The sequence below is a fragment of the Lynx rufus genome, unplaced genomic scaffold (genome assembly GCF_022079265.1).
Source record: "Lynx rufus isolate CCGP_SWC_20201006 ecotype Redwood Valley unplaced genomic scaffold, mLynRuf1.p SCAF_11, whole genome shotgun sequence".
In the NCBI taxonomy this organism is placed as follows: Eukaryota; Metazoa; Chordata; class Mammalia; order Carnivora; family Felidae; genus Lynx; species Lynx rufus.
The window spans coordinates 26,064,274-26,087,788 of NW_025814825.1; the positions used below are offsets into that span (position 1 = coordinate 26,064,274).

At 38.0% G+C, this 23,515-nt stretch overlaps 1 protein-coding gene across 2 annotated transcripts in view; it reads right to left on the minus strand.

The window, feature by feature from the left end:
- The window catches only part of WAPL (WAPL cohesin release factor), a 95,324-nt gene that overhangs the window by 40,278 nt on the left and 31,531 nt on the right, over nt 1-23,515 (minus strand). The window contains exon 4 of one of the 2 annotated variants that reach the window (XM_047073065.1): nt 21,891-21,991. In XM_047073065.1, the coding sequence (XP_046929021.1) occupies nt 21,891-21,991 (101 nt within the window). Of the gene's footprint in view, nt 1-21,890; nt 22,010-23,515 lie in introns of both variants that reach the window. The other variant, XM_047073064.1, reaches the window with a different exon arrangement.

Sequence of the window (23,515 nt, forward strand, 5' to 3'; positions counted from 1 at the left end):
CATGATAAAATTATCAGCTGAATTAGGGGCATCATGTTTTATAACTAAAAATGTCATTAAGTATATAATGGACCAGTTGTATTAAGCTGAGGATTATCAAATTTAGAAATATGAAAAGAGAAGCCATAAATATCCTGAGACACCTATGGCTAGAAAACATTCATTTCCTCTTCTTTTTCTTTCACAATATGTAGTTAGAGGAACACCTGGGTGGCTCAGTCAGTTAAGTGTCCAACTTTTGGCTCAGGTCATGATCTCACTGTGAGTTTGAGCCCTGTATTGGGCTCGCTGCTGGCAGCAGAGTCCACTTTGGATCCTCTGACCCACTCTCTCTCTGCCCCTCCCCTGCTCAAGCATGCATGCGTTCACTCTCTCAAAAATAAATACATTTAAAACTGTCTTAAAAAAAAAAGAATAGGTAGCTGCACACATGCTTGTCCTGATTTTCCAACCTCTCTTGCTGCTTGTGTGGCACATGACTAAGTCCAAGTCAATGATGAGTGAACAGAAGTACAGTACACCTTGTGGGTCCTGGTCTAGGAATGGATCACTGCTCACACCTTCCCATTCCTTCTATATGCTTTAATAGTATAGAGATGACAGAACACTATCACAGAGGAAACTCGACTCTGACAATACAGCAACTGGAAAATAGTCCAGAGGTAAACAGCCAAGGACTGAGAAAAGTAAGCTACCTACTTAAAAATTTATTTGGGGTGTCTTTTATAGTAAGCAAAGCTAAATCCTAAAACACCTGAATAATCTTCAGCTGAAATTAGGACCAAATAATTATAGTGATGTACTGAATATACAAAATTTTACCAACACTGTATTTGTGTATCTACATTACCTACACATGTGTAACTACAATTTAAAAGATGTAAACAGGGATGCCTGCTGCCTGGGTGGCTCAGTTGGTTAACTGTCTGACTCTTGATTTCAGCTCAGGTAATGATCTCACAGCTCATGGGTTCAACCCCACATCAGGCTCTGCATTAACAGTGCACAGCTTGCTTGGGATTCTGTCTTCCTCTTTCCCTGCCCCTCCCCTGCTCACACATTCACTCTTTATCTCAAAAATAAACAAACGTTAAAAAATAAATAAATAAGAGATGAAAACATGTAAGAGAATGGACAAACAACAACAACAAAAAAAAAAACAGGAAAAAATGCAATCTAAACCCAACATAAAAAAAATTAGAACTATATATACTCTGAGGATAAACCCAGAGTGACTTCCAAGAGTTATTAAATTTAAAAAAGCACAAAAGAGCACATACAGATGCTACCTTTTGTATAAGGAGGAAGAAAAATGAGATAATTTGTGCTTATTTTTTAAAAAGGAAACACAGGGATGCCTGGCTGGCTCAGTAGGTAGAGCATGCAACTCTTGATCTTGGGGTTGTGAGTTCAAGCCCCATATTGGGCATGAAGCCTTCTTTTAAATAATGAATAACATAGGAAACACAGAAAGGATAAAGTAGAAAATAATGAAGTTGGTTCTCTACACAAGGTAGCTGATGGGCTGAAACTTATCTCAACGATGTGACTCTTAACTGAACTTACCTTTTTGTGTATTTGTGACTTTTGGAAGCATGTTACCACTGTAAATATTCAAAAAACAAATCAATAAGAATGGAAGGGGAAAAAAAAACTAAAACTGGAAGCCAGAAAAAAAAAAAAAACGTATTCATAATTCAAATGAATACCAAATACACTGAAGAAAAAACAGAAAGACTAAGAGGCAGGCAGACAGAACTAATCAAAGCAACTTACAAACATACTATTTCACTTAATACCCTCAGTGGGTAGCAGCATTGGGTGGGGCAAATACAGGATTGCAAAAATTAAAATAAAAATCCTGAGTACAGTAGACTTATTGTAATACATGGACAAAGCAATTCTCTATTTTAGGTGTATTGTAGATATTGTATTGTAGGTGCATTGAGTCAATGTGTTGATGTTGCTGGGAGTCAAGGTTAAGAGAGAAGGCAAGAAAGAACCCTATGGGGATAGATTAATATTGGAGATAGTATGCATTCATGATTTTTAGAACAGATATATGCATATGCAGAAACATGTATGCAGGTGAACATATACATGCATGTTTTCTACTGTCATCTGCTAAAAGGGCCAAGAAGCAATGAGCACATCTAGTACCCAGATCCTAGTCTCTAATACCACTGCCCATAGGGAAGAGGGACTCATTAGAGAATGAAACTGATTCCAGGGCTAGAGCAGAGGTACAAGATGAACCTGGAATATTGTGTTCTGCCAAAAAAGTACAGAAGTGCTCATACAGAAGATGGTATGTTACAGGCACAAAAGAGTCAGCTTTAAGAGGCCAAAAGGGGACAAATTTAGCTCCAAAATAAGTAATGAATTATAAACCATTAAAAGAGAGAGAGAGAGATTCATAAGTCTATACTGATAAAAGAAAAAAAAAGGGAGATGGGCTCATGCAGAGTGCTGAAGAATGTGGAGGGAGTGTGAGAGATGGGGATTATTTTGTAACCAGCATAGTAATAAACACTGGATCATCAAAGAATCATCATGTATACTAAATCTAAGAGTATAGTCTAATGAAAGATAGGGTATTTGAATAGTCTTAAAGTATCTCCTCAAAGACTGCTTTTTAGTTTCAAGGGAAAAAAAACAGTCATATACAGTAGAGGCATAGACAACCCCTTGTGTGGGTGATCATAATGAACATCCTCCAGATGTGATACACTGAAAAGAATACACCATCACTTATGCAGTATCTGGATCTAGAATGAATAACCTGAATCCAATCAAGATAAAGCTTGAGACTAAACCAAAATGAGATGCCTTTTCTTTAAGGGATCAGGTGTGTCAGAGTCATAAAAGATAAAGATTATGGAAATACTCCAGTTTTAGAAGAGACTAAAGAGATTTAACAGCTAAATGAAATACCTCACCCTAGACTGGATCCTGTACCAGAAGAGAAGAAAATGCTACAAAGGACATTATTGTGTCAACTAACTAAATTGAAACAACAGTTTAGGTAAAAATATTGGAACAATGTTAAATTTACTAGTTTGAGTACTATGATGTGGACCTAGCACTGAGTAGGAAATGCACACTGTATTTAAGGGTAAAAGGCCAGGATATATGTGACCTAAATATCCAAAAAAAAAAAAAAAAAAGAAAAAAAGTATGCAAGTATATGGATGTATACAAATATAGACAAAGAACAAATGAAAAAAATACATGTTAAGTTAGTCAGGATAAGGAGTGTTCTTTGTACTATTTTACTTTTCCAACTCTTCTGTAGTTTTGAAAATATTTCTGGGGCACGTGGGTGGCTCAGTCTGTTAAGCATCTGACTTCCACTCAGGGCATGATCTTGCAGTTCGTGGGTTTGAGCCCCACATCAGGCTCTGTGCTAACAGCTCAGAGACTGAAACCTGCTTCAGATTCTGTGTCTCCCTCTATCTCTGCCCCTTCTCCACTCACATTCTATCTCTTTCTCTCAAAAATAAACACATTAAAAAAAAGGGGGGGGGGAAGTATTTCCAAATAAAAAATTTTAATTTAAATTATTTTCCAAATTAAAAAAAAAATGTAAGTTCTCTTAGGGACACCTGGGTAGTTCAGTTGGTTGATTGTCAACTCTTGATTTCAGCTCAGGTCATGATGTCGTGCTTCTTGAGTTTGAGCCCTTCATCAGGCTCTGCACCGACTGCAATATGAATGCTGGGATTCTCTCTCTCTCCCTCTCTCTCTGCCCCTCCCCAGATCCTGCTTGCTCACACGCATGCCTCCACTAACATGCTCTCTCTCTCTCTCTCTCTCTCTCTCTCTCTCTCTCAAAATAAGTAAACTTAGAAAACCTGTAAAATAGAGAAAGTAGAAATTAGGGCACCTGGTTAAGCTGGCTAAGCGCCCAACTCTTCATTTTCAGCTCAGGTCATGATCTCACACTGACAGCATGGAGCCTGTGTGGGGTTCTCTCTCCCTCTCTGCCCCTCTCCTGCCCATGCTCTCTCTCTCTCTCTCTCTCTCTTACTAAATTAAAAGAAATTTTTAACTTTAAAAATAAAACAAGGTAGAAATCTTTTACCATTGTATCAGTTAATATTTTAATTTCCATGAAGCAATTATATCAAATGCAGATAAATTAAAGAAAGGAGGAAGTCAAAGAGTAATAAAAAAATGAATACAACCTTAGAACAGGCAATCTTACAAGTGGGAAGGGATAAAGATATCCTTCACTAATAACCTGAAATTAAATACTGTTAATTAAGTAACCTACCAATAACAAATGAAAGTTTTTTTAGGCTTATTTTTTTTTCCAATAATTTCTACACCCAATGTGGGGCTCAAATTCATAACCCCAAGATCGAGAGTCACATGCTCTTCCGACTGAGCCAGTCAAGTGCCCCAACAAATGAAAGTTTAATAGCAATACCTTACTTGGTTGAGATACAGAAAAAAATCAAAATATAACCCATACTTGGCCCAAGGGTGGTAAGGGTTTTCTATTTTTAATAGTCCTTCCTAAAAAGTAAAGGGGCCACGAACAACCATCTCTGCCCCGGCTTCTAAGCTTGAAGTTGTATTTGTGGTAGGCCCTAGGAAATCTACCAAGACAAAAGGCTTGAATTTTGTCTTTACCTCATTCTATTCCTTACTGTTTCTTAATAGAATTTCCTCATTTATTTTTAACCTGGTCCTACCAAACTTCTATCTGTATATTTTCTCCAATGTTTTTTTATATAGGCAACATATAAATCATAATTAAGCATAAATAGATACAACTGTATTTCAATTTAATATAAAATTTCAAATCAAGTCAAATTAAAAGACTAAAACAGAAAAAACAAGAGACAGAAACAAGAATGGACCATTAGTTTTGGAGGTAATCCTTATATGCTTTTTTTTTTTTTTTTTTTTGATGCTTATTTATTTTGAGAGAGCGAGAGAGAATCCCAAGCAGGCTCTGGAACCTGGAGCCTGATGCAAGGCTCGATCCCAGGAACCATGGAATCTTGACCTGAGCTGAACCAAGAGTCAGATGCTTGGGGAACCTGGGTGGCTCAGTCAGTTAAGTGTCAGGCTTCAGCTCGGGTCACGATCTCATGGTTTGTGGGTTCGAGCCCGACACTGGACTCTGTGCTGACAGCTCAGAGCCTGGAGCCTGCTTCAGATTCTATGCCTGCCTCTCTCTCTGCCCCTCCCCCACTCCCACTCTGGCTCTCTCTCTCTCTAAAATAAATAAGCATTTAAAAAAAGTTAAAAAGAGGGGCGCCTGGGTGGCGCAGTCGGTTAAGCGTCCGACTTCAGCCAGGTCACGATCTCGCGGTCCGTGAGTTCGAGCCCCGCGTCGGGCTCTGGGCTGATGGCTCAGAGCCTGGAGCCTGTTTCCGATTCTGTGTCTCCCTCTCTCTCTGCCCCTCCCCCGTTCATGCTGTCCCAAAAATAAATAAATGTTGAAAAAAAAAAATTTAAAAAAAGTTAAAAAGAGAGAGAGAGAGAGAGAGAAATGCTTAACTGACTGAGCCACCAGGTGCCCCAATTCTTTTATTAAGTCCTCATGAAGAGAAAAAAACCTTATTTTTTAGACTTCAAGGATATAGAACATAATGACTATCATAATAACACATACATGAATCTAGAGTTTACATTTCTGGACACAATGTTGTAACAGGGACCAAATTCACTTTGCCACATGAAAATAACAAACTGAACAAAAATCTATGAAACAGTTTTCAGACAACGGACATCAAATAGCATATAGCACAATGATCCCTAAGAAGGCAAATATATAAGGTAAGCCCTATAATTGCCTGAGTTCCCAGGGAGTGACACAGGAAGGAAGAATTCACAGTCCAACCAGTAGCAGTCTCTCTTATGGAGATGGAACCAGGAGCCCGGGGAGATGAAGGTGGCTAGTTTGAACAGCACAGTACCAGAGAAGAGAGCTGTTCAAAGAACTCTGGATATACAAAGGGGCCCCACCGAATATGTAGCTGAGTAATGATGAGCAAATATGTGAAGAAAATACTTAAGGGAAAGAACTTCCCTCAGAAAAGCAAGGAAACAATTCCTAGGCTATTCTTTCTCAGAGCTGGGGCAAGTTCATGTCCCCACTAGCCACAGTGAAAAGGCTTGTAATTCAGGGGAATCAGGTGATATATTTTGGGGGGGGGGGGGAGGGTGAACCCTAAAAGCTGCTCACCCATCTAAAATTTAAATGCCTTGTAAGGATCAAACATAACTTAAATGTATCTCAGAATAAGTCAAATCATACAAGGAAATATCCAATGTCCAACAAAGTAAAAGCCTAAATGAGTAGGATTCAATCAAAGATTATCAGGCATGCAAAGAAGTAGGAAAATACGACCCATAATACAAAAAATCAATCCACAGAAACAAACCCAGAAACAATACAGATGATAGAATCAGTAGACAAGAACATTAAAAAATAATTATAACTGTATTCCAGATATTTAAGATAAAGGAAATACTGAATATGTGAAGTAGACAATAAAAATACAAAACAGATCTAAACTTTCAGAGATGAAAATTGTAATGGTTGGGATTAATACCTGCTACACTCTACAGAACATCAAAATGCAATAGCAGAAACAATCAAAAATACAACAGAAAACAAACAGACTCTTAACTACAGAGAACTGATGGCTACCAATGCGGAGGTGGGTGGGTGGGGATGTGTGAAATAGGTGATGGGGATTAATGATACACTTATCACAATGAGCACTGAGTAATGTTCAGAACTGCTGAATCCCTATACTACTGGGAACTAATAGAACACTGTATTGTTAGCTATACAGGTAATTAAAAATACAGTAATACAGATTTTTGATTCATTAAAAAAAAAGAAAAAGGTGAAAATATCCCATTCTAGCTTGGAGGATCTAAGTTACTTTGAAGAGATGCACAGCTTTAAATAAAGAGTTTCTGGACACAACATTCCACAATTACTTTAACTTCATAATTTCCAAGTAAACTGGATCCCTGGGTCCACTTTGCAGCCCAAACCTCAAATTGATCTCTTCACAAACAGCACCACTATGCTGTGAGCCTCTCAGACACCATTTCATTTAAGTTTCACCCAAACTCCCCAGTTCCCCCAAAATTCTACAAAAACTATTCTTTGGTAAGATGCTCCATCATTCTTCTGGTGTGCAGTATGCTTTATTGCCATAAGTCAATAACATTCTGTCAGACTACAGGTTTTAGCAGCTGATTTTTGGCTGACTGAGGTAGGACTAGTGTAACTCAAGTTCTGAAAGGGGGATAAAGAAAAAAGTATTTGAAGAATATTGGCTGAAATTTTTCCAAATCTGATAGGCTTACCAATCTTGAAATAATAAATATATATATATATATATATATACACATATATATGTATATATATATATATATTTAGTACTAAATATTCCTTGCTGAAAGATACTTCCATGAATCCCAGCAATAAACATTTATGAACTCGTTCTGTAGCTCAGACACTGAGAATGTGAAGGTAAAAAAATATGGTCACCATCCTCAAAAAATTACACATCTTTTGTTAACTTGTGATCATCATTAGCATGAAGTCATCAGAGCATCAAGAAAATAAAGTCTAGCTAAGAGTTTTCTGGATGTCTGAATCCGATGAACTCTAAATAAAATATATTACAAACTGGAAAGACAAATTCCAAAAAATAAGCACCCTAATAATACGCATGTACACACTCTTTGGCTAAGTGTCAAATGTATGTCAAAGCTATCAGGTTCTTGATAACCTACAGCTATTATTTTTTCATTTCAAACTTCATTTTCCGGGAAATAAGTTACAGAAAAATATTTTGAACTTTCAAACTTTAAAGGCACTTGAACTATAGAAAATGAAAATATTAATAGTACTTTTATTCTTTATTAAAATCCTTCCAGACTATAATATTACAAGAAAAAAAACCCACAAGAATTAATCAAGAAAATAATTTGTATTTTCCTAAGTCTTTATGTAAATCAGATCAACAATTTAAGTACCTGATTTACTATTTAAGCTAAATTCTACCTATATAAAAAGGTGACAGTTGCTTCTGCTTTGAAACAAACACAATGATGAAATATTAAGACTACCCAAAAGTTCTCATAGAGAGAAAAACATTCTACCTCAGACAGCCTTTTACAGACTTATTCTTTTTTGTATCCTCAGCACCTAACACAGTGAAAGCAAGTATTATATGTTTAATAATAAAAACAATCACAAAGAAAAGCCAACTGGGGCGCCTGGGTGGCGCAGTCGGTTAAGCGTCCGACTTCAGCCAGGTCATGATCTCGCGGTCCGTGAGTTCGAGCCCCGCGTCGGGCTCTGGGCTGATGGCTCAGAGCCTGGAGCCTGTTTCCGATTCTGTGTCTCCCTCTCTCTGTCCCTCCCCCGTTCATGCTCTGTCTCTCTCTGTCCCAAAAAATAAATAAACGTTGAAAAAAAAAAAATGTTAAAAAAAAAAAAAAAAAAAAGAAAAGCCAACTAAAACTGACCTTCTTTCACACCCTGGATCAGCCAGAACATGCTCAGCTTCAACAACTCTTTGGATCAGCCACCTAGGAGCTATAAATGGGTAGTTGTGGCTTTTTACTTGTACACTTTGGCCAGTACCCCCATTAGCAAGTTGATGGCTAGTCTCTTTTTTTCTTCCAGGCACCACACCCATTTATATCTCAGGTTTCTAGTCCATGAGAATATAGTAAATTTCACACTACCACCTTGATGACTGGATCCCAGGATGATCAGTGAATCCCCAGGCACAGAACAAAGGTAATCACGGGTAAAACAATTTGATAGAAAAATAAGCTACTTCCTGAGAGTGAATTTTAACTGCCGAAGGAGGATACTGTGAAGGAACATCTGCTCTTGGGTGGGAGGTGGAACTACTTGTCCTTTAAAAATCTCTTCTGTTGTAAGAGTTGACAACCTATATAAATTCATTTTATGAAACAAAAAAATGGGCTTATAAAATTATAAAGTTACACTTAACTTTAAAACTGCAGCTTTATGTAATCTTAACAAGTATAATATATAGCCACAATTTACACTGATAATCAAATTTTATTTTATTTTTTAAATGTTTATTTTTGAAAGAAAGTGAGAGGGGCGCCTGGGTGGCGCAGTCGGTTAAGCGTCCGACTTCAGCCAGGTCAAGATCTCGCGGTCCATGAGTTCAAGCCCCGCGTCGGGCTCTGGGCTGATGGCTCAGAGCCTGGAGCCTGTTTCCGATTCTGTGTCTCCCTCTCTCTCTGCCCCTCCCCCGTTCATGCTCTGTCTCTCTCTGTCCCAAAAATAAATAAATGTTGAAAAAAAAAATTTTTTTTTTGAAAGAAAGTGAGAGAGCGCGGGGGCGGGGGGGGGCAGGCAAGAGGATCTGAAGTGGGCTCCTCACTGACAGCAGAGAGCCCAACATGGGGCTCAAACCCATGAACCATGAGATCATGACCTGAGCTAAAGTCAGATGCTCAACTGCCTCAACCCAGGAGCCCCAGATAATCAAATTTTAATTCAATTACTCAGAAGCCCACTATTCAGTATCATACTGAATGACAGAAAGGAAGAAAAAAATAAAGTCCACAAAGTTCCTTTGAGAGTCAGATAAAAGATGCTACTAGATGGGCCCAACACTAAACTATAGGAAAATGATAAAAATGAAGATACTGGGTATTTGAGAACTGAAACAGAGACTGACAAATACAATTAGTTTCATCAGTGACCCAGCAGCAGTCTTTACTAGCAAAATAAGATGGCCAAACTCCCAGGTAAAATATAACCCTCCAAGCACTGAAGATTAGTTAGGATGATCACACAGATAATGGGGCAGAAAGAAAAGAGGGCAGAAAGGCAGCAGCTGAATGGAAAGCTAGAAATCAAACAAAAAGCAGGGAAAGCAAAAGAAATTATGTATATTAGCACATATATGACAACTGCAAATAACAGAATGCAGGAAAACGATATCCAACAATCAGAAATAGGATGGCACTTTTTTTTTAATGTTTATTTCTGAGAGAGAGAGAGAGAGAAAGAGTACAAGCAGGGGAGGGGCAGAGAAAGAGGGAGACAGAGAATACGAAGTGGCCTCTATGCTGGCAGCAGAGAGCCCAATGCTGAGCTTAAACACACGAACCATGATATCATGACCTGAGCCTACGTCTGACACTTAACCAACTGAGCCACCCAGGTGCCCCAGGATGGCACTTTAAAAACAAAAACAAAAAAAAGGCATCAAAATTGACAAATGACCAATAAACCATATATAGAAACAACAGGCACTTAAATACAGATACATTCCAACCTAATTCCTCAAACTCTCATTTTTTCCCTCCCTAGCAAGTGACAACTTTTCTGGGTAATCATTTCAACTATTCTTTTTTTTTTTTTTTTTTGGTAAAGTTTGTTTATGTATGTATGTTTATTTTTGAGAAAGAGACAGAGCGTGAGTGGGGCAGGGACAGACAGAAAGACATGGAATCCAAAGCAGGTTCCAGGCTCTGAGCTGTCAGCACAGAGCCCGACGTGGGGCTTGAACTCATGAACGTGAGATCATGACCTGAGAGGAAGTTGGATGCTTAACTGACAGAGCCACCCAGGCGCCCTTTATTTATTTATTTTGAGAAACAGAGAGAGGAGGGAGAATCCCAAGCAGGCTCCACACTGTCAGCACAGAGTCCTACTCGGGGCACCACAAACCGTGAGATGACGACCTGAGCCAAAATCGAGAGTCAGACGCTTAACCAACTGAGCCACCCAGGTTGCCCCTCAACTATACTCTTACCAGAAGTTTTCCTCACCCGGCTCATCTTCATTCTGCCACATGTGTTCCCCTACCCAGCCCTCAATCCTGTGAACAACCCTTCTCTGTATCCCTGGTTAGGTGCTGGGAAAGATCATCACAGCAGCATACTTAAAACATAAACGTTTTCAGGGTACCTGGGTGGCTCAGTCAGTTAAGCATCCGACTTCGGCTCAGGTCATGATCTCACCGCTCGTGAGTTCGAGCCCCACTTCCAGCTCTATGCTGACAGCTCAGGGCGTGGAGCTTGCTTCGGATTCTGTGTCTCCCTCTCTCTCTGCCCCTCCCCTGCTCATGCTCTCTCTCTCAAAAATAAACATTAAAATAAAAAAAGTTAATGTTTTCTAACATGAGCAGATGGGGAGAGGGAAGAGGGACCTCCTCTTGACTAGTGGCACTAAAGCTGAGGAGATGGCCTGTGTTGTCAGGAAACTGGTTATTACATGAAGATTGAGAAAATATATGAATATGTTGACAATAATGGAAACCAGATTTCTGTCAGCAAAGTGAAGTAAGATGTGGAAAGGCTAGAATAAAACATGGTGTTACACTCAAATGTGAGTTATCAGTGTGAACTCATGGTTCTAAATATAGATACAAAGTGTGTGTGTGTGTGTGTGTGTGTGTGTGTGTGTGAGAGAGAGAGAGAGAGAGAGAGAGACAGAGAGAGAGAAAAAGGAAGGAAGAGATGCATCTATTTACATGTGGAGAGAGAGAGAGAGAGAGAGAGAGAAAAAGAGATGCATATATTTACATGCTTCCCAGCTCTGTCAACTCAAAGAAGGCCTAGAATGACAACACAGAAGAAACAACCATACCTAATGACCAGACTTTTATTTCTAAATACCATTTTCCACTTTTCCACTGAAACAAAACAGGGGCCTTTAGATAAATGGGTGATGTCAGGGCTAGGAATGTATATGATGAGTTTTGAACATCTCAGCAGGTCAGTAAGAAATGCAAAATAGTTGGACACATCACAAGTTAGTTTGAAGAAACATCCACCTGCCAAATCCACAACAATCTGAGTGTTGAAATAATGATAGTATCATTTAAATAACAGTAACAGGGGCGCCTGGGTGGCTCAGTCGGTTAAAGTGGCCGACTTCGGCTCAGGTCATGATCTCGTGGTCCGTGAGTTCGAGCCCTGCGTCGGGCTCTGTGCTGATAGCTCAGAGCCTGGAGCCTGTTTCAGATTCTGTGTCTCCCTCTCTCTGACCCTCCCCTGTTCATGCTCTGTCTCTCCCTGTCTCAAAAATAAATAAACCGTTAAAAAAAATTTTTTTTAATAACAGTAACAAATGATTAAATAAAACAGGAATCCATGTTCATACTGACATAAAGAAATGAATATATAAATATATACATACACATATTCTTACATACATGGATGTGAGGAAAAGATCTACCTTATAGGAAAAGGCCAACTGCTAATAACTGTAGAAGGAATGATGTAATTAGGAAAAATCACTCAACAACCATCACAGTAAAAAACTGATCTGGGCAAGAATGAGTGCTAAAACTAGTGGATCAAAGTTTAATGAGGAAAGCTGAGGAACCTGACCAACACCAAGGGATCAGTTAATATCAATAGTAATGGTACAAACACAACTGTGTGCCACCTGATATGATGCAATGAGAACAGAACATCTCTTCTGTGGTATTTCTACCAAATACATATAACCTAAATCACAACACAAATTGAGGGTCATTCTACAAATAACTGATCTTAACCCTTCAAAGATGTCAAAGCCATAGAAAGACCAAGAAAGAAAGATGTTCCAGATTGAAGGAGACTAGAGACTTGTCACAACAAAACACAACATGTGATTCTGGACTGGATTACGGGCTCTTTGGGAGAAATGCAGGGCATTTATTTTGCCATAAAGCCATTATTGAGGCAATTGGTAAAATCTGAATGGGATCTGTGACTTAGACTGTATTACAGTATCAATGTCAAACCAACTTCCTGGTTTTGATGGGAATGCTGTAGCTACAGAGGAGAGTGCTCTTGTGTTTTAAAAGTACAGACTAAGGGATTTAGGAATAATGGGCATCAAGTCTGCAACTTATTCTCAAGACACACACACACACTCCAATGGGAGGGCAGCCCACTTTGATCCCCACAAGACATTTAGCAATATCTGCAGACATTTTTGGTTGAAACAACTGGTGGTGGGTTGGGCAGTGGGGAGAAGGGTTGGAGTGGGAAGCAGGTTCTACTAGCATCTAATGGATAGAGGCCAGTTACTAAATATCCTCCAATTTACTAGGGCCAACACCACAAGTAAGATTTATTGAGTCCAAAACATCCACAGTACCAAGCCTAAGAAAAGCCCAATAGGTAGGAAGGCTTGCCACCACAAGCCACCTCTTCACTTGGAAATGAGGTCATTAGTGTCTTTAAATCTAATCAGATTAGAGAAGACCCAGATACTCCCAGTGACCTATCAGCTACATGAAGGTGTTTCTATTATAATGGAGAACTGGAAAACGGGAACAACGGCTGAGAACATTTTCTACACCCAGCTACTTACTGCCCCCCTTCCTTCTCCTCTGGAGACTTGGGGTAACCTACATAAAAATTCCTTTGAGAATTGAGCTTATCTATTTTTTTTGCACAGACAACATGAATCCTAATTTTTATATATAAAACACCTATCATTTCCACTGTATTAATTTACACATATGTTTTAACTAAATGCTTAAAATTTTGATCCACTTATTTCCTCTATTCCTTTATACTCATCAAAACTCTATAGGTAAAATTTCCCTTATTTCTGTTTCTCAATGGCTCTCTCCTTTTTAACAACTCTGAAGTAGTCTTTTAGTGTCCTGAAGGTAAATGGATGACCTATTTCCTATGAGCTATTTTATACCATTTAACTTCTTGTTGCTCTCTTCCTGAAGTAAGCTTCTAAATCCTTTACCTAGATATTTTCATAAGAGTATGTAACTTCCATGGGATCTAAAACATTTTTATTATTTTTATTAACGTACAGTAATGATCAAAGTTTCTTTTTGAAAACTGCTGCTCCACCTAAATAGTACTAATATATGTGAAGAAATTCTGACACAATCCCACTTAAAATAAAGAGGGTTTCAGCAAATATTTCAGCAGGCTGTTAAAAAAGGAAATCAAAACACTTACTGAAGTTAAGCCTCTTCAGGGAATAAAATGTTATTTAGGACTATTGTTTTTAGGTGTGCTTCACCCATATTACATTTTTCAAATGAGTTCAATTTCATAAGTTCTTTTGGTTTTATAAATTAACAAACACTTTCTGAATTTTTCTCAGATACTATCCATCAACAGTAAATAGGTCTTCAGCCTACTAGGTTATATGACCCGATTTACTTTAGGCCAGACAGATTCCTTCATAATCGGGTCAAGTACGTATACACTGCTGCCTTCTAAGCCACATTAGTAGCAAAGAAATGACTCCAATATTAAAATTAAAACTAAGTTAAAAACCTGAACACAAATGAGTAAAAATGATTGCAAATGAATATCAAATTAACAAAAGCACACAAGATAAAATTACTTCAAAATCTGGGAACACATTACTATGACTTCATCCTTAGTGAAATAATCTAAAGACCACAAGAACTGGAAAAATCTTAAACTTCACTCAATGTACTTATTTTTCATAATAATACTAGTATCGCCATTTTAAAAATAACATATACTGTAAGAATAAAGCACGTAAACTAAGTACAAACTTTCATAATCTTACATTTGAAATGAAAACTATCAACACGAACTCATAGTTTATTTTTTCTACATGTTTCATAGCTCCATTCAACGAAAGAAACTATAAGAAACAAATACAGCCAGCATTCAGATCTGGGTTTCTAAATACTATACCCATACAAAAAGAACCAAGGATCCTTGCATAAATGGATGATTCTGTGACTAAAACAGGTAAAATATAAGAGGAGTCTCAGGGGCGCCTGGGTGGCTTAGTCAGTTGAGTGTCCAACTCATGGCTTTGGCTCAGGTCATAATTTCATGATTCAGGAGTTTGAGGCCTGTGTCGGGCTCTGTGCCTCTAGTGCAGATGCTTGGGATTCTCTCTCTCTGCCCCTCCGGCACTCTCGCAAAATACATACATAAACTTAAAAAAAAAAAAAACAAGATGAATCTCAAGTCATCTCTTGTGCAGGAAGCAAGGGAAGTACTCAAAGATGATGGGGTTGGGACTCCTGGCTGGCTCAGTCAGTGGAGCATGCGACTCTTGATGCTGAGGTTGTGAGACTGAGCCTCACATTAGGTGTAGAGGTTACTTTTAAAAATAAAATAAAATCGTAAAAATAAAATAAAATAAAAAGATGATGGGGTTATAGCAAAAGGACACAAGAGATACCTTGAAATGGTTCACACTGGCCAAATCTATTGTAAATACATTTAATAAGTAAAAGTTATTGAGTCTTCTCTGCTGTCAGCACAGAGCCCACTTTGGATCCTCTGTCTCCCTCTCTCTCTGCCCCTCCCCTGCTTGCTCACTCACTCTCAAAAACAAATAAACAATTAAAAAAATAAATAAAATTCTTTTAAAAAATTGAGGGGCGCCTGAGTGGCTCAGTCGGTTAAATGCGACTTCGGCTCAGGTCATGATCTCGTGGTTCATGAGTTCAAGCCCCACGTCGGGCTCTGTGCTGACAGCTGAGAGCCTAGAGCCTGCTTCAGATTCTGTGTCTCCCTCTCTCTCTGGCCCTCCCCTGCTCACAGTCTGTCTCTCAATAATAAATAAATGTTAAAAAAAAATTTTTTTTTAAATTACTGAGTCTTGAGGCATGTGGGCAGTTTAATCAGTTAAGCGTCCAACTTCAGCTCAGGTCACGATCTCGCAGAATGTGAGTTCAAGCCCTGGATCAGGCTCTCTGCTTTCAGTGAAGAGTCGACTTTGGATCCTCAGTCTCCCTCTCTCTCTGCCCTCCCCCACCATGCATGCACACGCGCTCTCTCTCAAAAATAAACAAACATTTAAAAAAAGTATTGAGCCTATAGGGTAGAAGAGAATGAGAGCAAAGGAGTAGGGAGAGGAGGAAGAACATTCTTTACAGAATTCCAGTTTTTAAATGCGGAAGAAACGGCAATTAGAAATCTCACCATTCTGCAACTATCAGTGTAATAAATGATGCAAGCAACAGTGGATGCTAAAATGACGAAATGAAACATAATGGGGAACAGGATATTCGCATGGTGCCAAGGTGGCACCTAGAAGCTTACTTCTAAATTATTACTAAATTATAAAAGGAAAAATATGCCTTTATTGGAGAGCTGGTGATCACAACTTTCATTTGGTGGTCAAACAATATTAAGAGTAGAATAACCAGGTGTTATGTAGCTTCTGACGTAAAGCAGCATACACAATTATCACTTTGACTTATTCTTGTCAAAATGTTTAACCCAAACCTAATCAAACTTACAGAATTCCAGTGGTCTATAAAACTATGCTACTTTAATATAGTGGAGTAATGACTTAGAAGACATCACCAGAGGAAAAATCATATAAATTCTGAATGTGGAACATTCTGTAAGAAAAATAACATGAATTCGTTAAAATAAAATCAGTGCCACAAGAATTTTTAAAAGATGATGGGACTGTTTAAGACTCAAGAAATATTAACAACTACAAGATTATGGTTTGAGGGAAAAAGAAAAACTAAAAGACAATCAGGAGATAGCTGGAGAAAATGAAATACAGGCTAGATATCAGATAATATCAAAGAATTTCTAATTTTTAAAAAGTTCATTAGAGAGAGAACACGCAAGTGCAAGCAGAGAGAGGGAGAGACAATCCCAACCAGGCTCTGCAAAGTCAGCGTGCAGAGCAGGCCTTGAATTCACAAACCACAGTATCAGGATCTCAGCTGAAATCGAGAGTTGGATGCTTAAAAGACTGAGCCACCCAGGCAATGCAAAGAACTGCTAATTTTTTCAAGTACTGTAATCATATCACCACAGTTGAATATGAGATTGTCCTTTTTCTTTAAAAATGTATGCCATCTATAACTCCACAACTTTCAAAAAAGACAGAAAAAAGTTACACATACATTTATATACAGTAGGGGAGGAGATCATGTATATGCAACTGAGTCAAGATATTAACTGGGAATCAATCTAGATAGAGGATGTGGGTATTCATCATACTGCTTTCACATTTTCTAAATATTTTGACTTTTCATAATAAAAAGTCTAGAGGGAGGAAAATAAAGTAGAATGCTATAAATCAGCAGTTCTCAAAACATGTGCTAGGCATCCACGAAACTCAACCATTTTCACAACAATAATAAGATGTTATTTGCTTTTTTCACTGTCTAGTCATTCATAAGGACAGTGTGAAAACAACAGTAAACAACAGGTAAAGCTGTTGGAGTCTTAGCATGAATCTAGATAGGGGCTCCAAACTGTGTAAGCAGTCATATTCTTTACTGCCAGATACTTCATAGTTTAAAAATAAAATGCAGTTTCATATAAGAAAAAGCTTCTGATGAAGGATTCTTTTTTAGAGTTGGGGAGGGGCATAAAGTGAGGGAGAGAGAGAATGCCAAGCAGGCTCCACACTCAGTGCAGAGCCCGATAATGGGCTCAATCTCACAATCCTGAGATCATGACCAGAGCCAAAATCAAGAGTTGGACACTTAACCAACTGAGCCACCCAGGCACCTCTGGATCACCATTCTCTATCTGAAAAACTAATTGAGAAACTATGCTTACAGGTCTGTAATACAGACTTGGTATTAGGCACACATTTTCTCAAATATGAACAAAGTGGACCTATCACTGTCAGTCATTCACCCTGAAGTATTTTCTGCCAATGAAAAAATTTCAACTTTTAAGCAACTAAAATTTTAGACCTTTTACCTACCACTATGAAACTGATAGCTTCCCAATACTTAAGACTTCTGATGACTTTGGCAGTGATACTGTGATTTTGATACCATATAACGAGATGTGTCACCATTTGAAAGATCTGCACATAAATCAGTGTAACCAGTATTTTCCAAATGACCAATGGATGATGTTACAAAGTATGTACGTGTAAAAATTCCATTCAAAGTGAAGACAAAAAAAAAAAAGTGAAAGACCGACAGATTTCTTTTTTTTTTTTTTTTTAATTTTTTTTTTTCAACGTTTATTTATTTTTGGGACAGAGAGAGACAGAGCATGAACGGGGGAGGGGCAGAGAGAGAGGGAGACACAGAATCGGAAGCAGGCTCCAGGCTCTGAGCCATCAGCCCAGAGTCTGACGCGGGGCTCGAACTCACGGACCGCGAGATCGTGACCTGGCTGAAGTCGGACGCTTAACCGACTGCGCCACCCAGGCGCCCCGACTGACAGATTTCAATGTAACAATATGAAAGGTTCATTGGCATGCTTTTAAATTCCAAACTGCAACTAATCTTTAAGAAACTCCTATTTGTTGAGTCTTGGTATCTTATGGAAGAACAACATTCACAATTACCTGAAAAGGCTATTAAAAATACTTATCTGTGTGAGGCTGGATTTTCTTCATATATTTCAACCAAAACAGCATTAATGAAATATATTGAATGCAGGGGCTATGAGAATCCAGCTGTCTTTCATTAAGCCAAACTTTAAAAAAGATTTGCAAAAAATGTAAAACAATGTTATTTTTCTCACTTTGAGAAAGTAATTTTCATAAAATGTTATACTAACATGTAATGGGTTGTCATTTTAAGTGAATTATTAATATGTATTTTTGAAATGTTTTCACGTATAATTTGATACTGATCTGCACATATAATCAAAAGGTCTTTAAAAAAAAAAAGTTCTTTGTGATTCTCAGTAAATTTTTTAAGATTATAAAGTAGTCCTGAGACCAAAGAAGTTGATAACTATTGCTCTGGAATTAACACATGCCATGCACAATTTCATACAAACCAAAAGCGGCACCTAAGCATTAATGACTATAGTCTATATATTCCATACAGACTATATTCCACACTGCCCTGGCCCCTGGGCTCTCACCCCAGAGCAAAGAGTTTTAAGTTTATTGATATTAGCACCGGGGCGCCTGGGTGGCTCAGTCGGTTAAGTGTCCGACTTGGGTTCAGGTCATGATCTTACAGTCTGTGAGTTCGAGCCCCACGTCGGGCTCTGTGCTAAGAGCTCAGAACCTGGAGCCTGTTTCCGATTCTGTGTCTCCCTCTCTCTCTGCCCCTCCCCGACTCGTGCTCTGTCTCTTAATGTCTCAAAAATAAAGATAAACATTAAAAAAGATTAAAGACATAACTCGAGTTCAAAAAAAACTAAATTAAAAAAATAAGCATCAAGCACTTTTTTTTTTCTGGTGAGGGGTTGGTCACATGAAGGGGTACAAAAGTATAGCATAATTACTTTGAAAAGATTCCCAATTAGCTCTTTACAGAGGTAAAAGAATAAAAATAAAATGAGGCCGTAAGACTTGGCTTTACTCATTCTTGAGCTGCTCAAAAGCAGTTCAATCTGCAAAAGATGTTGACAACTTGCAACTTTCAACAACAAAACAAAGAACAAGTTATATAAGGAATTTTTTATTGAACAGGTAAAGTCAAGCAAATTATTCTGAATACCCATGGTGGACCATATTAAATGACTTACATAATGCATAAGAATGAAGTTGGACACCCCCCCACACCCAAAGAATGAAGTTGGACCCTTAACTTACACCATATACAAAAATTAACTCACAATGGATCAAAGACCTAAAACTATAAAATTCTTAGGAGAAAACATAAAGGAAAAGTCATGCATCTGATTTGGCAATGACATTCTGGCAGCAAAAGAAAAAGCAAATTGGGACTTTACTGAAATTAAAAACTTGTGCATCAAAGCACACTATCAAGAGAATGAAGGGATAAGTCACAGAATGAAGGATCTATGTGCAAATTACTTATCTGAGATTAATATCTAGACTACATAAAGAACTATTAACAACAACAACAAAAAAAACTCAATTCAAACATGCACAAAGGAGCATCTGGGTGGCTCAGTCAGTTAAGCACCCAACTCTTGATTTCAGCTCAGGTCATGATCTCACGGTTCGTGAGTTCTGATGTGTCACTGCAGAGCCTGCTTGGAAGTCTCTCTCCCTCTCTCTCTCTGCCCCTACCCTACATGCTCCCTTTCTCTTTCTCTCTCTCTCTCTCTCTCTCTCTCAGAATAAATAAACTTAAAAAAATTTTTTAATTAAAAAAAAATTTAAGGAAAAAAATCAGGGGTGAGAGGCATTAAGGAGGATACTTGGGATGAGCACTGGGTATTATTATATGTAAGTGACGAATCACTAAATTCTATTCCTGAAATTATTACTGCACTGTATGTTAACTAATTTGGATTTAAATTTTAAAAAATGTTAGGGGCTCCTGGGTGCCTCAGTTGGTTAAGCGTCTGACTTCAGCTCAGGTCATTATCTCACACTCCGTGAGTTGGAGCCCCACGTCAGGCTGTGTGCAGACAGCTCAGAGCCTGGAGCCTGCTTCAGATTCTGTGTCTCCCCCTCTCTCTGCTCCTCCCCTGCTCATGCTCTATCTCTGTCTCAAAAATAAATAAAAACATTAAAAAATGTTAATGAACAATTTTGTAAGATTAAAAAAAAAATCAAACATGCACAAAGGACTTGAAAAGATATTTCTCCAAAAAAGATATACAAATGACCACTCAGTACCACAAAAAGATGCTCAACATCACTAGTCAGGGAAATGCAAATCAAACCATTAGATACCATTTCTCACCCATTAGAATAGCTATTATAAAAAAAAAAAGAAAGAAAGAAAAAATAGCTATTATCAGAAAAAAGGGGGGGAGCACATGGGTGGCTCAGGTGGTTGGGCATCTGACTTTTGATTTCAGCTCAGGTCTTGATCTCAGGGTGTGAGTTCAAGCCCCGCATTGGGCTCTGCACTGGGAGTGAAGCCTACTTCAAAACAAAATGAAACAACACAACACAACCCAGAAAATAAGTGTTGGTGAAGACATGGAGGAAATGGAACCCTCTGCTGGTGGGAATGTAAAGTGGTTTAGTCAAGGTATAAAACAGTGAGCTAAACGCACACCTACTCACTCAAAAATTCTACTCCTGTTTATCCAAAAGTATTGAAAGCAGGGACTCAAAATGGCCAAAAGGTGAAAACAACCCTAGTGTCCACCAACAGATGAATAAACACAATGTGATAAATACGAAATGTTCCTCTAAGAGAAAGAAGACAGGGAAAGAGGGAGAAGGCCATGTGACGGAGACAGACAATGGAGTTATGCAGCACAAGCCAAGAAACACCTGGAGCCACCAGAAGCTGGAAGAGGCAAGGACAAATAACCCCCTCAGTGTCTTTTAGAAAGCAAGACCCTCCCAACATCTTAATTTTGGATTTCTAGCATGCAGAACTGTGACAGAATAAACATGTTTTAAGCCAGCCAGTTTATGGCTTAAAACTAATACAAACAGTAACCTTCAATATATTTATATCACAAAATAGAGGAGTTGTACCAGTGGATGGCAGAGTCTGGTCTTCTCTTCAATAAAATATCCTTGAAAAACAACAACAAATGTAGTATATACATACAATGGAATGTTCTTCCACCATAAAAAAGGACTGAAATTCTGATATGTGCTACAATATGGATGGACCCTAACAACATTATGTTTAGTGAAATAAGCCAGACACAGATAGGTAAGAATTGTAAGATTCCACTCATACGAGATAACTAGAATAGGCAAATTCATACAGACAAAAAGTAGAATAGTGTTTACCACAGGCTGGGAGGACAAAGGGGGAGTTATTGTTTAATGGGTAGAGTTTTTGCTATAATGAAATGTTTTGGATATAGATAACGGGATGGTTACAAAACACTGTGAATGTATTTAACGTTACTGAATTGTACATATAATAAAAATTATGCTAAGTATATATTTTACCACACTTCAAAAAAATGCTTACAATTTTTTTAAAAATTGACTTACATCCTTTGAACCCAAAATTTGTTAGTAATTTTCAGATTAAAAAATCCAGAACTGAGTCCTCCAATAATATATAAATAATACAAATCACTGATAATGCTTTACTTACCCGTTTGGGACCACTAAAAATCTTTCTGGTGTTTTCTTTTGATTTATCTCCTTGTTTATTTGGGGGCTTCTTCACACTTTCAGGCACACCAGGCAAATCCTCTGTAAAATCCAAGTTTTCTGAAATGGTAATCAAAACTAGCTAGCTTTCCAATATTTCAAATTATCTACCAAACAACCTATGAACATTTGGGGAGTGGCATTTTGCAGGGTAAAAGAATACAGGAATAAAAGCACCATTCAGTTGACAAAATATCCCTAACGATAATAAGTCTCATTTTGCCATTCTCACCCTCTTGCTTGCCGACCCCAACTTTAGAAGAAAATCAGAAACCAAGTTAGTATGTATGTGCTTCAGTTTTATTTTCTGTAAATGGCAAAACCGATTCTTTTCTAAAATAACTGCTGGGTATCTAGGGACACTGACATTGGGCATTCTAGTTTAAATATACACACAGTTATCTACCTTTAACATTTTTCTAGAGCTTAAGTATACTGAATCATGCTGGCCTTCAAAGAATGTCTGCTTGCACCTACAAAAGTCATATTAAAAAAAAAAAAAAAGACAGCTATTTTTGGCAAAAGATATAAAATGACCTAGTACAATGTAGCTCAATGATTTGTGGGTCTTCATACAAAAATAACCAAATAATTAGATAAATTCCTAAGCCGTTAAATTTCTTCTAGCCTAAACAAAAAAGTAAAATAGGAAGACTTTTCACTATCACTAGCCCAACCATTAAAAATGTTCGCTATTTCATGGGGGAACCTGGGTGGCTCAGTCAGGTAAGTATCCGACTTCGGCTCAGGACACGCTCTCAACCGTTTATAAGCTCCAGCCCCGCATTGGGTTCTGTGCTGGCAGCTCAGAGCCTGGCGTCTGCTTCAGATTCTGTGTACCCCTCTCTCTGCCCCTTCCCTGCTCATGCTCTTTCTCTTCCAAAAATAAACAAACATTAAAAAATGTTTTTAAAAATGTTTGCTATTTCATACATCAGTTGAAGACCCTGGACGTATCAAATGGTCTCTAATTTTTTTTATTTTATTTGGTAGCAATATGAAAGAAGTTTTTGAAAGGGAGCCTGATGATCTCACATTTCAAAGCTTAAAAAGTTACATTACCCCAAAATGTAAATTTCAGCCAGAGATTTTTCAATTGCTGATCAAAGTAACTTGCTACCAAAGTTAGAAGAAAGAGCTAAGTAAATTGCAGGAAGAAAGGAGCTCAGGTTTTGTGCATGATTACTATCATCCTCCTGACAAAGCAACCCTAAGCTGTCTGCCCAGTCATCTCATGTGACTAGCAAGGATGCTGCAAACTTCAATTCTCCAGAAGAGATTCAAGACAACACTGGCTGAATTGATAACCCCCTTATTTATTTATTAATTTTTACAGTTAGAGGAGTAAGGAGTGAGCCCTTAGGGACTATTCTTATATGCCTCTAGTTTTGAAGAGTGACTCTAATCTAACAAAACTATTTTTAGGCCAAATAAAGCAAAACATTAGGTAGTCTCAAGTATGACTTATAATGTACACAAGAATCTATATGTAAGAATACTATTAGAATTCTAATTCACCATAATGGCACTTCTTATATGACTTAACAGACAAAAACGTTATTTAAC